Source organism: Heptranchias perlo, chromosome 26 (genome assembly GCF_035084215.1).
Source record: "Heptranchias perlo isolate sHepPer1 chromosome 26, sHepPer1.hap1, whole genome shotgun sequence".
Classification (NCBI taxonomy): domain Eukaryota; kingdom Metazoa; phylum Chordata; class Chondrichthyes; order Hexanchiformes; family Hexanchidae; genus Heptranchias; species Heptranchias perlo.
In genome coordinates this window covers 23523694-23536146 of record NC_090350.1, presented here as the reverse complement: position 1 = coordinate 23536146, position 12453 = coordinate 23523694, and the positions used below count along the sequence as shown (strand labels likewise).

General features: G+C 37.5%; 1 protein-coding gene across 1 annotated transcript in view; it reads left to right on the top strand.

Annotated features, from left to right (window-relative positions):
• The window catches only part of psmb2 (proteasome 20S subunit beta 2), a 34182-nt gene extending 21995 nt beyond the window's left edge, over window positions 1-12187 (top strand). The window contains exons 4-6 of the mRNA XM_068006541.1: window positions 8669-8831; window positions 10411-10460; window positions 11141-12187. Of these exons, the coding sequence (XP_067862642.1) occupies window positions 8669-8831; window positions 10411-10460; window positions 11141-11242 (315 nt within the window). The 3' untranslated portion in view covers window positions 11243-12187. The remainder of the gene's footprint in view (window positions 1-8668; window positions 8832-10410; window positions 10461-11140) is intronic.
• The last annotated feature ends 266 nt before the right edge of the window (window positions 12188-12453 follow it).

The following is a 12453-nucleotide window of genomic DNA, read 5'->3' as shown; positions in this document are numbered from 1 at the left end:
ATTGTGCATATGCAGTTGTTAGAGTTACATTCCCAGCTTTGTTATTGTGGTTGGGGCCTTCGCCAATGTCGGGGACGATCCATACAGGACAGCAATATCAAAAATTCAGCCAGAGCCCTACACTCAACATAAATTCCACCATACCTGCCATTTAGTTTTGCTGTCAGGCACACAGTAAAATCCGTTCCCAAGGAGGATTTTGGTACCTCCTACACAGGGTTGTTTGTTATCGGGTTGCCTCCTCCAGTGCTTTTGTAGTTTGAGTCAATCTTGTATGGTAACGGTGGTATAAGTCACTTACCCATTGACTTAATTGTAAATTCTCCAGTCTTTATGTTCGCAAATACCAAGGTCAATTTCATGAGATGTCATCTTGTTGCAGTTGTCTCTTGCTGTACCCTTAACGTACTGCACCACTTAATTTCTGTATCTTACACCTACTCCCGTGACATCAAAGCATCCATTTTAAAGACCACTTTTAAGGACAATTTTAACTGCAGTCATAGAGGTTCAATGTATGAAATAGTTGTGATTTTATTAGCATCTGAAAAAAATAGTAGCCTTTCAGTTTTTCATTGTTCATCAAGTTAACTCTCAGCTCATTTTATGATATCTAGCATAAAGAGATATGGAGGACAATTGTGATAAATATTTCACAAAAAGGTACTCAGCACCTTGTAGAAATATATTATCACATCAACTTTTCATGTGATTTGTATCATGTTTAAATATTATTTGAACATTTTTTATATTTTTAATGTTCATGAGAATTAATGTGACTGCCAAGGAACATTAATACCCCGAGCAGCCTTTTGGGTCTTAGGTGATTGTTCTGGCCAGGGGATTTTCAAGATGGAAACTGGAGATTAAGTATTAAATGTATGGGGAGTCTGAGATCCACATACATCTTGATTCAGCAGTGAATCACAACGTTGATAGGTTCTGCAGAAAATATGCATTTTAAAGCTTACCATCAGCCACTGTAGAGAAGTATTAGCAATACTTGTGGCTGCAAGTCAAATCATACAGGAAACCAGTATTTTGTACTTAATAGTACTCGTGTTATTTTTAAGGGTGGCTACGGAATGTGGTGATCGTGGGTTTTACCTTGTGACAGTTGATAGTGAATTTGAACCTGTATTTAAATGCGTTCACATTGAATTCTGGAACCTTAAATTCCTTGTGCTCTGTGACTACTTAATTACAGCTGCAGCAGAGGCTGAGAGGGGCAAAGTTATGGGAGCTGAAGAACTAAGTTGGAAAGTAGTTCCAATCCCTACAGCCAAATATATATCACTGGTGTGGAAAAATAAGAACTATTTACAGTTCATAGACCTCATGGATGGTATGAATAGCCTTTTTATGGTGTAAATGGAAGAAAACTTTGCAGCTTCTACACGAAGTTCTGATCTGTTTTTTTAAGACTCCAAAATGTCACGAAATATTTTACTTGGACCCATCAAAGGACGTACTTGAATACACTACTATAAAATACAGTTTGAAGCTATAGAGAGTTTAAGTACAGTAAATGCCAGGAAAATTTGTTTTCAAAAGTCTAAACAACCGATTTTACAAAGCTTCTAGCAGATAATAACTTCAAAGATTAGAGTTTTATCTTAATTATTAAACTTTGAATTTGTAAAAATTCTCATTTAATTTCCACCATTATGTCCCAATTAACAGGCTTCAGCTGTATTCATCTCTGTTCTGAATCTGGCTGAAAACCTGACTATAAACTCATTCATTGTCAGAAACAAATTAGTCTTCTGACGGTTAATCCTTACTCTGAATAATGATATGTAATAACGTTCTCATTTATTAACTTGGCCCCTTTTTTCTCTTCGAAAACACTGCTGAAATGAATGATTTTGATTTTCACAGAAAATAGTAAGTGTAAAGTGTCGAGATAACAAGGCGCCTGTAATCCATGGCACATAGAGAATCATTAACTATAACCATTTTAATTAAAAGCTGTTGAAAGAATGTTTAACAGGAGGAACTGTCACACTGTACTAGATGGTGTGATTTGATGCTGTATGTGTATTCATTCAATGTTTGTACAGTGGTTAACGTAAAAATATTGAATACATTAATAAAATATAATTGAATGTCCATTATCTTTGCTCCAGTTATCTATCCTCCCAATTTATCTACCAGAATTTTTGCGGAACAAAGCCTTATGTGAAACATCCCCTTGTTGCAAAGCCCAGGAAGGCCCGTTTCCTCCTTCATGTCATAAATCAGCCTCAACCTCCAAAAAATTAAGTTCAGTTTATTTGTGATGTATTTGTCTTCATTCCTGTGCCTAAGGTTTTACTGTATATTACATGTGGGACCAAATCTGAGGACTCCTCTGTCCACTCTTTTCCATTGTCCACTGGGTTTGGAGTGGGTGGGTGGGGGTTGTCCTACTGTAAGAAATTTTGGGGGGCCATTTGGTATTACTACAACTTGGCTCTATGGTTACTTTTAGCTCTTTTTAAAAGCTGAATATCTTCTGCATCTTTTAAAGGTGCATTCCTGTTAAATCTGTTACAATTAGTTTTGAAAACTAAACTGTCCAGTTTCTAAAAGCCCATGGTAATTTGAGAGAAACAGGTAAACCTTTTCCAATTCAGAAAGGGAACTGCTCCAATTCTTAAAGCCCTACCTGAGGAACAAGCTGTCCCCAGTTCATCTATGCAAAATCCAGTAGAACAATGAGTTAATATGAATGAGCCTATACTATGTCAGAATCCAACCTTATAATCTAGATGTGTCCCGGTTGTCATTTGTCTACAAAATTATAACTGGTGCAACACTCTGAATTGCTGCTATTTCTGCCAGGAACACAAGCTCCTGGTCCTGCAAAGCTTCATCCACCATTTCTCCTGCTTCTGGAACTCTGTCCCTTTTGTGCACATTTTCAAATGTAGAGGATGAAGCATGCATTAGGTTATAGGAAGACCTGACTTGTCTGTCAGTATCGAAAAACAATTTCTGCAAGTCCGTCTTTGTTCCCAGCAGCTACCATGGGCATATTTGAAACTCTATTCTTGATTTTAAAAATCACACATCCAGAATAATTTCAACAAATCTGCCATTTTGAAAGCAGTATCATCAGTGATTGAACAGTCATGTTTACTGTAATGGGGACAGGTTCTGTGACACATCTGGTGTTCTTTCAGAACTGTAAAGAATCTTACAACACCAGGTTTGTTGGACTATAACCTGGTGTAAGATTCTTTACATTTGTCAACCCCAGTCCATCACCGGCATCTCCACATCATTCTTTCAGAACAATCTAGGCGAGTGCTGCTTTGTGCTTAATTGTTCAGAAGTAAAGTACAGTTAGTTAAGTTTCTAGAGAGAAGTGTTAATTCAGTTGCTGGGAGAGTAATCTGTACTCTCAGGGTTCACTTTTACTTTATTAGAATTTTTTTTACAAGTTTGAATGAAGGTTTATTTCCCAACAATTGTAAAATTCATTTGTACTGTGAGGAAATTTTTTTTCTTTTGAGGGACAATATGTTAATGTCCGAAGTCTAGAAACTGGCCTCGACTGAGGATGCTTTAGACATTCATGAGGCAAAGTAAATTTAGCATGCTTCCAAGATTAATGTCTCTGCAATTAAAACAAATAAACTGCATAAGGAATAATGCTACTGAATATTCATAATTTAGTTTTAGTTTGGAAAAGCTGTTTTAAATGTAGCTTTCTGTAAAATTTAATACTGAAAATAAGGCTACAGATTTGGCAGGAACCCTCTCATTTCTGAGGGTCTGCATATTTATTTTCTTGTGTAGTTTGCCCCTTTTTGATGAGGAAAATTGTTAACTTCTGTGAATGTATTTCATTTTTCCAATTCTGAGGTAAGTGTAGGTACTTGTGTATGTGCGTGCGTTTCAATGAATTGAGTTTTTTCTCTTTTTAAAAAAAAGTAGGAAACTTTGTTGACCTTGCCCTACCCCGTCAAACTGGATGTGATGGGGTAAGAGAAGGGTGTCTTAGCTTCCCTAATGGTAAAAATTGGGTTTGTCTTTTCTTTTGTTAAGTCTGCTGAATTAGCTTTTTTTAATAACAAAATGCGGTTGGGTTGCTACTATGGAGAGTGGAAGAGCAAGATAGCAGGGATGATTATACAATAATAAATAGCATCAACTTTGTTTACTGTTTACAAATGTTGATTTCTTCCCACATCACTGGCCTAGTTATGTCACCATGTGTGCTGACTCTGAAGAAAGACCAAGTGTCTGGGTCATTTATACCTGTAATGTCACCAATGCGTACATCTATTATAACTGTTTGCTGATTTCAAATAGTAACAGGAGTGGATCTCATCTGGGAGAAGGATATTGTACTATAACAACACAATATAATTGGCAAGCTGTGTTGAAACTGTAGCTGCTTTTCTATTATGAGATCCTGTGCTAGTGCCACTAGTTCCCAGAAGCGTGGGTCTTGTGCAGCTGGCCGCAAGGCAAATGTAAAACTGCAAGGACTCATTAAAGCTGGCTGCCAGGAAGACACGTGTTTAGGGGATCTTAACGAATCCCAGCAGTTTTGTATTGAACTTGCAGCCCGCTGTACGAGACCTATGCTTTCTGGAATCTGTGGCATTGGTGTGGGTCTTGAGCAATGTAAAAGCTACTTGTATTTATCTAGAGAATAATAAAGGACATTAAGCATGTATTTTGTCCTCTTCTCATCCCACCAAATATTGAGGGGCAAAACATCTGATGTTTCCTAATTATGAAGCTGGACCATTGGGTTCAAATCTCCATCTTGACTGGCATTTCCACTCAAACTTCTCCATGGAGGCAAGTTTGCCTGTTAGACTAAAGTTCAGGTTCCTTCAGATACTGCATGGGGGTATCGTTGCTACCTAGTTGACCAAGAAGTGGTATTGACTGTTTCCATGGGATATCTGTAGCTGAGCCAACTTGTTTTTTCAACCAAGAAGAATCATGGTCCAGATTTTGCTGTCAAAATAACATTGAGGCTAATAACACTCACTATTAGTTATGCGCAAATGGTGCAGCAACTTCAGGCGAGGGACAGGTGCGTGGTTAAACATAAATATCCAAAAGTTGCTGTCCAAGATGCACCACCCCGCCATTAGCTTCGCGAAAGTGGCATCTCGCTTTCTGCCTCATCGTTGAAATGCTTTGAACGCCGAAGTTGCTATATTTGCGCGGTAGATACGAACTCAACTTGCCACAGAAAGTTAAGTCTTGTCCATTTCAGGCTAAGTAGCCTTTAAATGACATGCTAAGTGTTAATTATTGCCAATCAACCTCTGGCACTGAAAATTAACTATTACAAGTGTGGAGTCTCAGACCTTCATGTTTTAATTGGAGATTTTAAAAATGTAAATTTTATTTTTTTACTTTTGTCTTTTTTTTCTCTCTCTCTTAATCCCTCCTCTTTCTGTCCCTGATTTGACATTGAAATCACCCACTTTAATTTACACATCCTTCTCAGTCCTTGTGTTGTTAATTTCACAATCCTTCAATCTGATTGGTTAAGAAGATGCACAGTTGCTTGCCCTGTCGACTTGGGTCCCAGATGCCCTGTTTCCCTCGCTGCAACATTATCAGCTCGCACTTTCAGCAACTTGCCATGCAAAAAATTTTAAAACCTAAATGTGCAAGGGCAAGTCTAACTAACATGAACACCATTAGATGCCCTGCAAATTATGGCCCAGTATAGATGGGTAGTGCTTACTGGAGAAAAATGGGGAATAAATCTAAATTCAAAAAAAGGAGTTTGAACTCCCCATTGGTGCACATCATGGTATGGCACCAAGCCCTGCATGAATCTCCTCATTTAGGAGTGGAGGAATCAGAGAAAACTGGGAAAAGAGTTGGGGTTACCAGCTGTTAGTGGTATAATTAACTTAATCATTTTTTTTAAAATCCAACTTGCAGAATATTTTGATACAGGATATGTAACATGCTAAACGTATTGAAATCATATTAGTGTTTGATTAGGCAGGAAGTGAAACTGATCCTAAAGCAGATGTAGGTATGATCAAAACTTACAGCTTGGAACAGGTTTTATTGCTGCTTATTCCAGATGCTTAATTATTCCAATTCTTCTACTAAGATTAATCCTTGCTGAAGAGCCAATACTTCAAACCTTTTGTCATTACCTTCTGTTCGAAGGTAAAGTGGCAACTTCAAAGTTCTGTTGTAGGTCACTTGGTTTTCTCTGACCCTGAACATGCAGCCCTTGATTATGATTTTGTTTTTTCCTCTCTTCATCTCTCACCCAAAAAAGGCGGAGGCTAAAGATCTGATGTGCCTTTGTTTTGTTTTAAGAGGTTTGATTGCCATGTTAGATACATTAGAAAGTAGATAGATTGGCACAGTAAATGGGTGTTTCTTGCAACATTGGAATGGTGTGCTGTGATTGGTCAGCAAGTCAGTCAGTAAAACTTTCCTCGTCAGTATTTTATTCTTTCTCAAGTTGTGCCGGCTGTTGGTGCGAGTTTCTAAAGATTTAATTATGGCTGCTGGGGTTTGGAAGAGGTCCAATATGAGATTAACGCTCCCACTCCCCTGCTCGGTGGGATACTTCCTCACTCTCTGCTCTCTGCCCGAACTGTGAGTTTGTTTCACCAGATGTCGCAGAGAAACTCGTCAGTAACCTGCCTCTCTTTTTCTTCCTATTTGTTTTTTAAATTTCTTTATTAAACTCTGTTAGCTTGGCTGCTGCGCCTGTGTAATTTCACACAGTTTGCTTGCTAACTTTTAATAACTACTGGTGTTTGTTTTACTTTAATCAAGCCTAACAAATCCTTGCATTTGTTAAAGAATTGATAATGAAAAACAGTGTTTTTAAAAAAAAACTGAATACATTCAGCGGCTCAATTTTGAAGTTTTTTATTTAAAGCTGTGACTGATAGTAAATCCGTTAGAAATAATACTGTCCTGAAATTGATACATTGATAATCCAGTGAGATTTAGATGTAACGGCAGCTTTTTCGACCTTAGTTTGAGTTTCAATTGATGCTGTCTTAAACCTTAAAGATTATTTTGTTATCCGTCATTCATATGGTGACTCTGCTTGCTTTCTTCAGTGCAACTTCCACCTGTTCTATGGATGCACTGAATTTAGTACAGTCCCCAGCATCCAGGATATAAAAACATCATTTAAACATATTAAGATCGTTTAATTAACATCAAAGCTATATTTTAGAATAAATTGAGAAACTGGTTGTCCAAATTTTTTTTAAGCAGTAATCTAGAACTGCTGGAAGCTCTGTGAAACCACCTTAAGACCTGTGCAGTGACCATTTTTGAAAACTGTTCAGTGGGATAAGTTTCATATGCCTTTCGAGTGCATGGTCTGGACTTTTTCCCTTTGTCTCAGATTGGCATTAGCTATTCTGCCTCGCGTGACCCTTTAAGCCAATGGGACATGCATAGCCTGAGGAGCATGACTTGTGTCCATTTTGTACTGCTTTGTAGCACATGGTGCATTCAACACCCCCTTCCCATTCCCCTCTTGATTGCCTTGTAATTATAGTTCTCTATAATTATTGTTCGGCTGCACAACTGACATCACAAGCCCACTGTTGATTACTGACAACCTAAAGTTACACACTCACCTGTGGTTCACCATCAGCCATTTGTCACAAGCTGAAACCAGGGGCGGGAAAATATTTTGGACAAATGCAAAATAACTACATGTATGGGACTAAATTGGATATGTATGAGATTGTTGGTCTCTGATTTGTATGTACGAGAGTAGCTGTGCCAATTGTCAATGTACAGGACTAAAACAACTCTGGACCATGTTAATAATTTGCTCCTAATCCATCTTTTTACAAAGGAAAAGATAGCCTCCCTTTCTTCCAGAAAATATTGAACAGACATAAACCACAAGTCAGGCTTAAGCAGTTGTGACTGTATACAAAACTCAAGAATTACAAACTGTTTTAAATGCCAGTTATTTGTTCGTCTTCATATTGATTTTTTTAAACTTCGTTATGAGGCAGCCACAGTACAGTGGTATGGTGTCAATGAAACACGAGTAACGCAGTGTACTATGCATTCAGACCCCATGTTATGTTAGCAGTGCTGTAGCATTATAAGGTTTAATCCCCGTCAATGAATTAGCAGAAAACCAGCTATATATTTGCCAGACATTGACTTGTATCAAAGGAAAATCAAATAATGGTTCAATTTTATTCATTTATGTCAAAATGACTGCACAATATCAGAATGTTCAGGAATTGAACAATTTTTTAATTTTTGGGATGGGGAGCCATGTCCACAAGTGAGTTCAGAACATTTGCTACTTTTTTTGAACTAATTTGTAGCTGTGTGTATGCTTGTACGGTGCTCTTCAAATATGTCGTTGACATTTTAAGCCTGATAAGGATACTTGTATAACAGTTTTGATTCATGTGCTTGATTAACTGTAGTTGCTGGTACATTAGTGTTTTGATTCTGGTCATCTATGATTCTATCTGTCTGATAACGGACCTTATTAATCCTAAATTTTAGTTCATTTCCTTTTTTAAAAAATTGCTTACAAGCTCCAATTGATGTCAGGATGCGAGAAATACATATGAAATTTATTTCCAGAATTTAAAAGTGCTGCTTCTCAGAAGGCTGAGTCCGTTTGTTTTGAGTGGTGATTACCCTGCTCCTGAGTCTAACCCACTTTATTTTTTAGACACCTTACCACGTGAACATGCTTCTAGCTGGCTGTGATGAACATGAGGGCCCTGCACTGTACTATATGGACTATCTGGCAGCTCTGGCTAAAACACCTTTCGCTGCTCATGGATATGGAGCTTTTCTGACGCTCAGTATCTTGGACCGATACTATAAACCAGGTGGGTGTGATTTGTGGTGAAAAGAACATTAGAATCATGCTAATCGCTGTAAGTTCATATGTACTTACCCTATTTCCCAGCTACTTTGCATCACAGGACTGAAAATGCTTTTCTGAACATGAAAAAACCTTGGTTTACACTACAATAGTGATGTGCAGTTGTCCTGTTTATACTAGTAGACTTGCAATTTGCTAATGTCAGTCACCGAGGTCCCTTAAGTTCTGTGTTGGCTGGCAATTTAATTATGCTGATATAGTCAATGTTGGCTTCTTGATTGTTTGATTGAATCAGTCTAGTTCTTCTATGGCTTATTGATTTTTTTAAAAAACTTAATCTCTATTTTAATATTCAACAACCGAGCTGCTCTCTGACTCCGTTGTTAACTTTGAGTCGGTCCAAAGAGTCAAACTCAAGTAGGAGGTGAACTCTTTCCTCTGGAGCAGCCAATTTACATTTAGTGAAGCCAGCTGTGAAAAACTGGTTGAAATGAACTTTCTATGTACTAAACAATTTAAGAATTAAACTGTTTAGGGTAAAATGAATCATTAGGGTTTTTTTAAGTGAATTTGGTTGTAGTCAGCGATTTAAATTTAATTTTTGCCAACATACAGTTCAGTTGAAACTGAGATTGTGTAGACATCCCTGCCATTAAGGTGAGTTAGAGGTTGTTTTTCTTTAGGGGAGAGAAAGAGGGAAAGAACGAGTTTAAAACTTGTACCCTGGTCATTTTTCCTCCATTACCCTCTTGAACACAAGTTACAATCCCATGATAATTATATTTGAATCTTGTTTTGTAAATTCCAAAACACATTGTAACCACTTAAGATGTCCATCTATGAGCCATAATCCTTCTGAAACAATTTTAACGGAAGAACAAATCTTTTAGATTTGAGTGTGCATACCCAAAAAAATGTATCAGCTAATAAAATGTACAGAAAAGCTTTAGCCCAATTAAAGTGGAATTCTAGAATCACATTAGAATTTGACCATTACTGGAATTTTAACTAGCAAAGGTCATGTTTTTGCACTCCATTCTAAAAAAAAATACTCGTGCTTGAAGAGTCAAAAACCTTGCAGTTTCTTTTAAAACGTGCAATGAATAAACTTGCTCTCTGTGTTAAGTGGCATTGACTGTATCGCAGATCCTAATGGCAGAGGAAGCACAGATCTGCACTCTTAGAAGTAAAAAGCACGTGTCACTTGCATTGATGAATCTAATGCTCAGCGGGAGGCCGGTGAAAGAAGTGCGCTAACTGCAGCCGGCATCTGCAGATGGAGCTCATTTTCACACTGTTTGTTTGTAATAAATTGAATCTAAGAGGTGCCTGTCCTCTTCCCCGAGTTTGGACCAGGAAAAGGAGGCGGATTCTGATGCGCTTCGATTTCCAAAAACTAATTGATTCGTTCCAGCTTGCGGTTTGAGTGGGCCTGACTCTGTTTAAAACCTCTGCTTTACATATGGACTGTGTTCAGCTGTGAGTCAGATGACTTCTGTTTTCAAGTCTGGACTTTATTTAATGTGGGGGGGGGGTTGTTTTTATTTGAGAAGATTTCAAAAATTGAAACAATGTGTTTGCAGATCTCACACGCGAAGAGGCAGTGGAGCTCTTGAAGAAGTGCTTGCAAGAGGTGAGGTCCAAATCTGAATACAGTTGTATAGAAAAATTTGTTTTATACAAAGGACAATATTCAGCTGTGGGATTTCTGAAATTTTCTGCATATGTTTATATTTTCACACATGACATTAGCTGATGATGATGGTCCCCACATTGCCCTTGTAATGCTGCTCCCTGATCAGGCAGCAGTGGGTGTGTTCATAGCAGAGCAAGACATTATTTTTGAACACAGTGTTGGCTGTTGCTGGGTTTTGAAATTATCGTCTGCTATGGATAGGCATTCAAGTGTGTTCATATTATGCAAGTGCTTCCCTAACATCAATTGAGTGGGAATGTGGGTTTCCTCCTGACCTGAACTGCGTGCTCTCCCTTCAGCATGTAGCTGTGATCCATCTATTAACAGATTTTGTTTAAGAAAAAAATTCTGTACAGGGCAAGAAGACAGAGTTCATGCTTTAAAAGAATTCCTCCTACAGTATAAACTTGCTTTTCGGGCACAACTGAGATCAGGAATAGCAACTGAACTTGTGTCCTGTTACTCCATTGTGGCCCATCTTTACAGATTTCATAAATGCAGCAGGAAATTATTTCTGTATTGAACCTGTATATGATAAAATGCTTTAATTGTCAATCATCACTCATCAGAATGTTAGTTTTGTTGGATTCACTTGTAATTGTTTTGTCCTTTTTCAGATCCAAAAACGATTTATTCTGAATCTTCCCTCCTTTACTGTTCGGATCATTGATAAAGATGGTGTTCATGATATGGAGCAGATTTCTGTGTCAGACATATAATGTAACTTTCAGACATGTATTTTTTGGCTTTTTTTTTTACTTGCTGAAATTTATTATGTATATGAGCTCAGAATAAAGCCTGAGGTTCTCACTAAGTTCTGGAGTCTGCTTAAAAATATAGTCTCACACTCATGCATGAACACACAATTTACACACTTAGTTCACATTTATAATACAAAATTGCTTAGTCATGTGAATTTTGAAAGTAGAAAATTCTTAATTTTTCACTTTCTGTAAATTGCTTATTACTGAAATGCTGTGCATAGAATTTTCAGAACCATTACAGTGTGCTAGTTTACAGTATCTTTCTGATTTTGTGTGCTAAATTATTTGAATTGCATCTATCTCTCTCATGAACAATACAGGGGAGGGTGGGGGCAAATGCCTTACTCAGCTCATTCTGAGTGTAGATCAGCATTTCTTGTGTTAAGATGCATTATTGCAGCAGCACTAAGGAAAGTGAACTTTGTATCTGATCCATGCAACGAAAACTTACCTAGGAGTGCTTGATGATTGGACATGTGCAAAAAGTGAAGAAATATTTTCATGCTGAACATTGACCTGCATCCTGCTGAGCATAAAACTCACCCCAAATTTATTTACTGAAGTCAATTTTTCAAATGTTATCATACTCTATCATTATCACACACACGTAGGTAAGCAACTGGAAAGAGTTTTCATTCTTCACAATTACATAAAAGCTTTAAAACTGAAATTCACTAAATGAGGCAAGAGGATCTTTACATTTGCACTGTACAATGGACGGGTGCGCCCCTCGCCCGATTTCCCCAGTGTTGTGCTGGATCCAGCCAACTTTACTGAAGATCTGAACACATGTTTTCTATTAGAATAAAATTTATAAAATGTTACACATTTGTTTCTTTTTATTCTGCTGCAGGTCAGAGAAATGTGCAGACTCCTTGCAAATAAAATTTATTTCACTTATTTTCTGGATGAAGTTATTCATTTGTCATTAGAGTGGCAGAATTTTAATCAGAGAATCAAGAGATTGATTGTCAACCTATTAATTGCATCAGATCGACTGATCAAAATTAGGTTAAAAAGATTAAACAAAATGTCACTCATTATTTGTAAGATTGTCTTTCACAGTCTCAATCAGGCAATATACTGCAGTGATCCCACTGCTGATTTGCATAAGGTCTTGAGGTTGACCTCAGCTGCTTTACATGGCTTTTAAGTAGTAAGCTGAA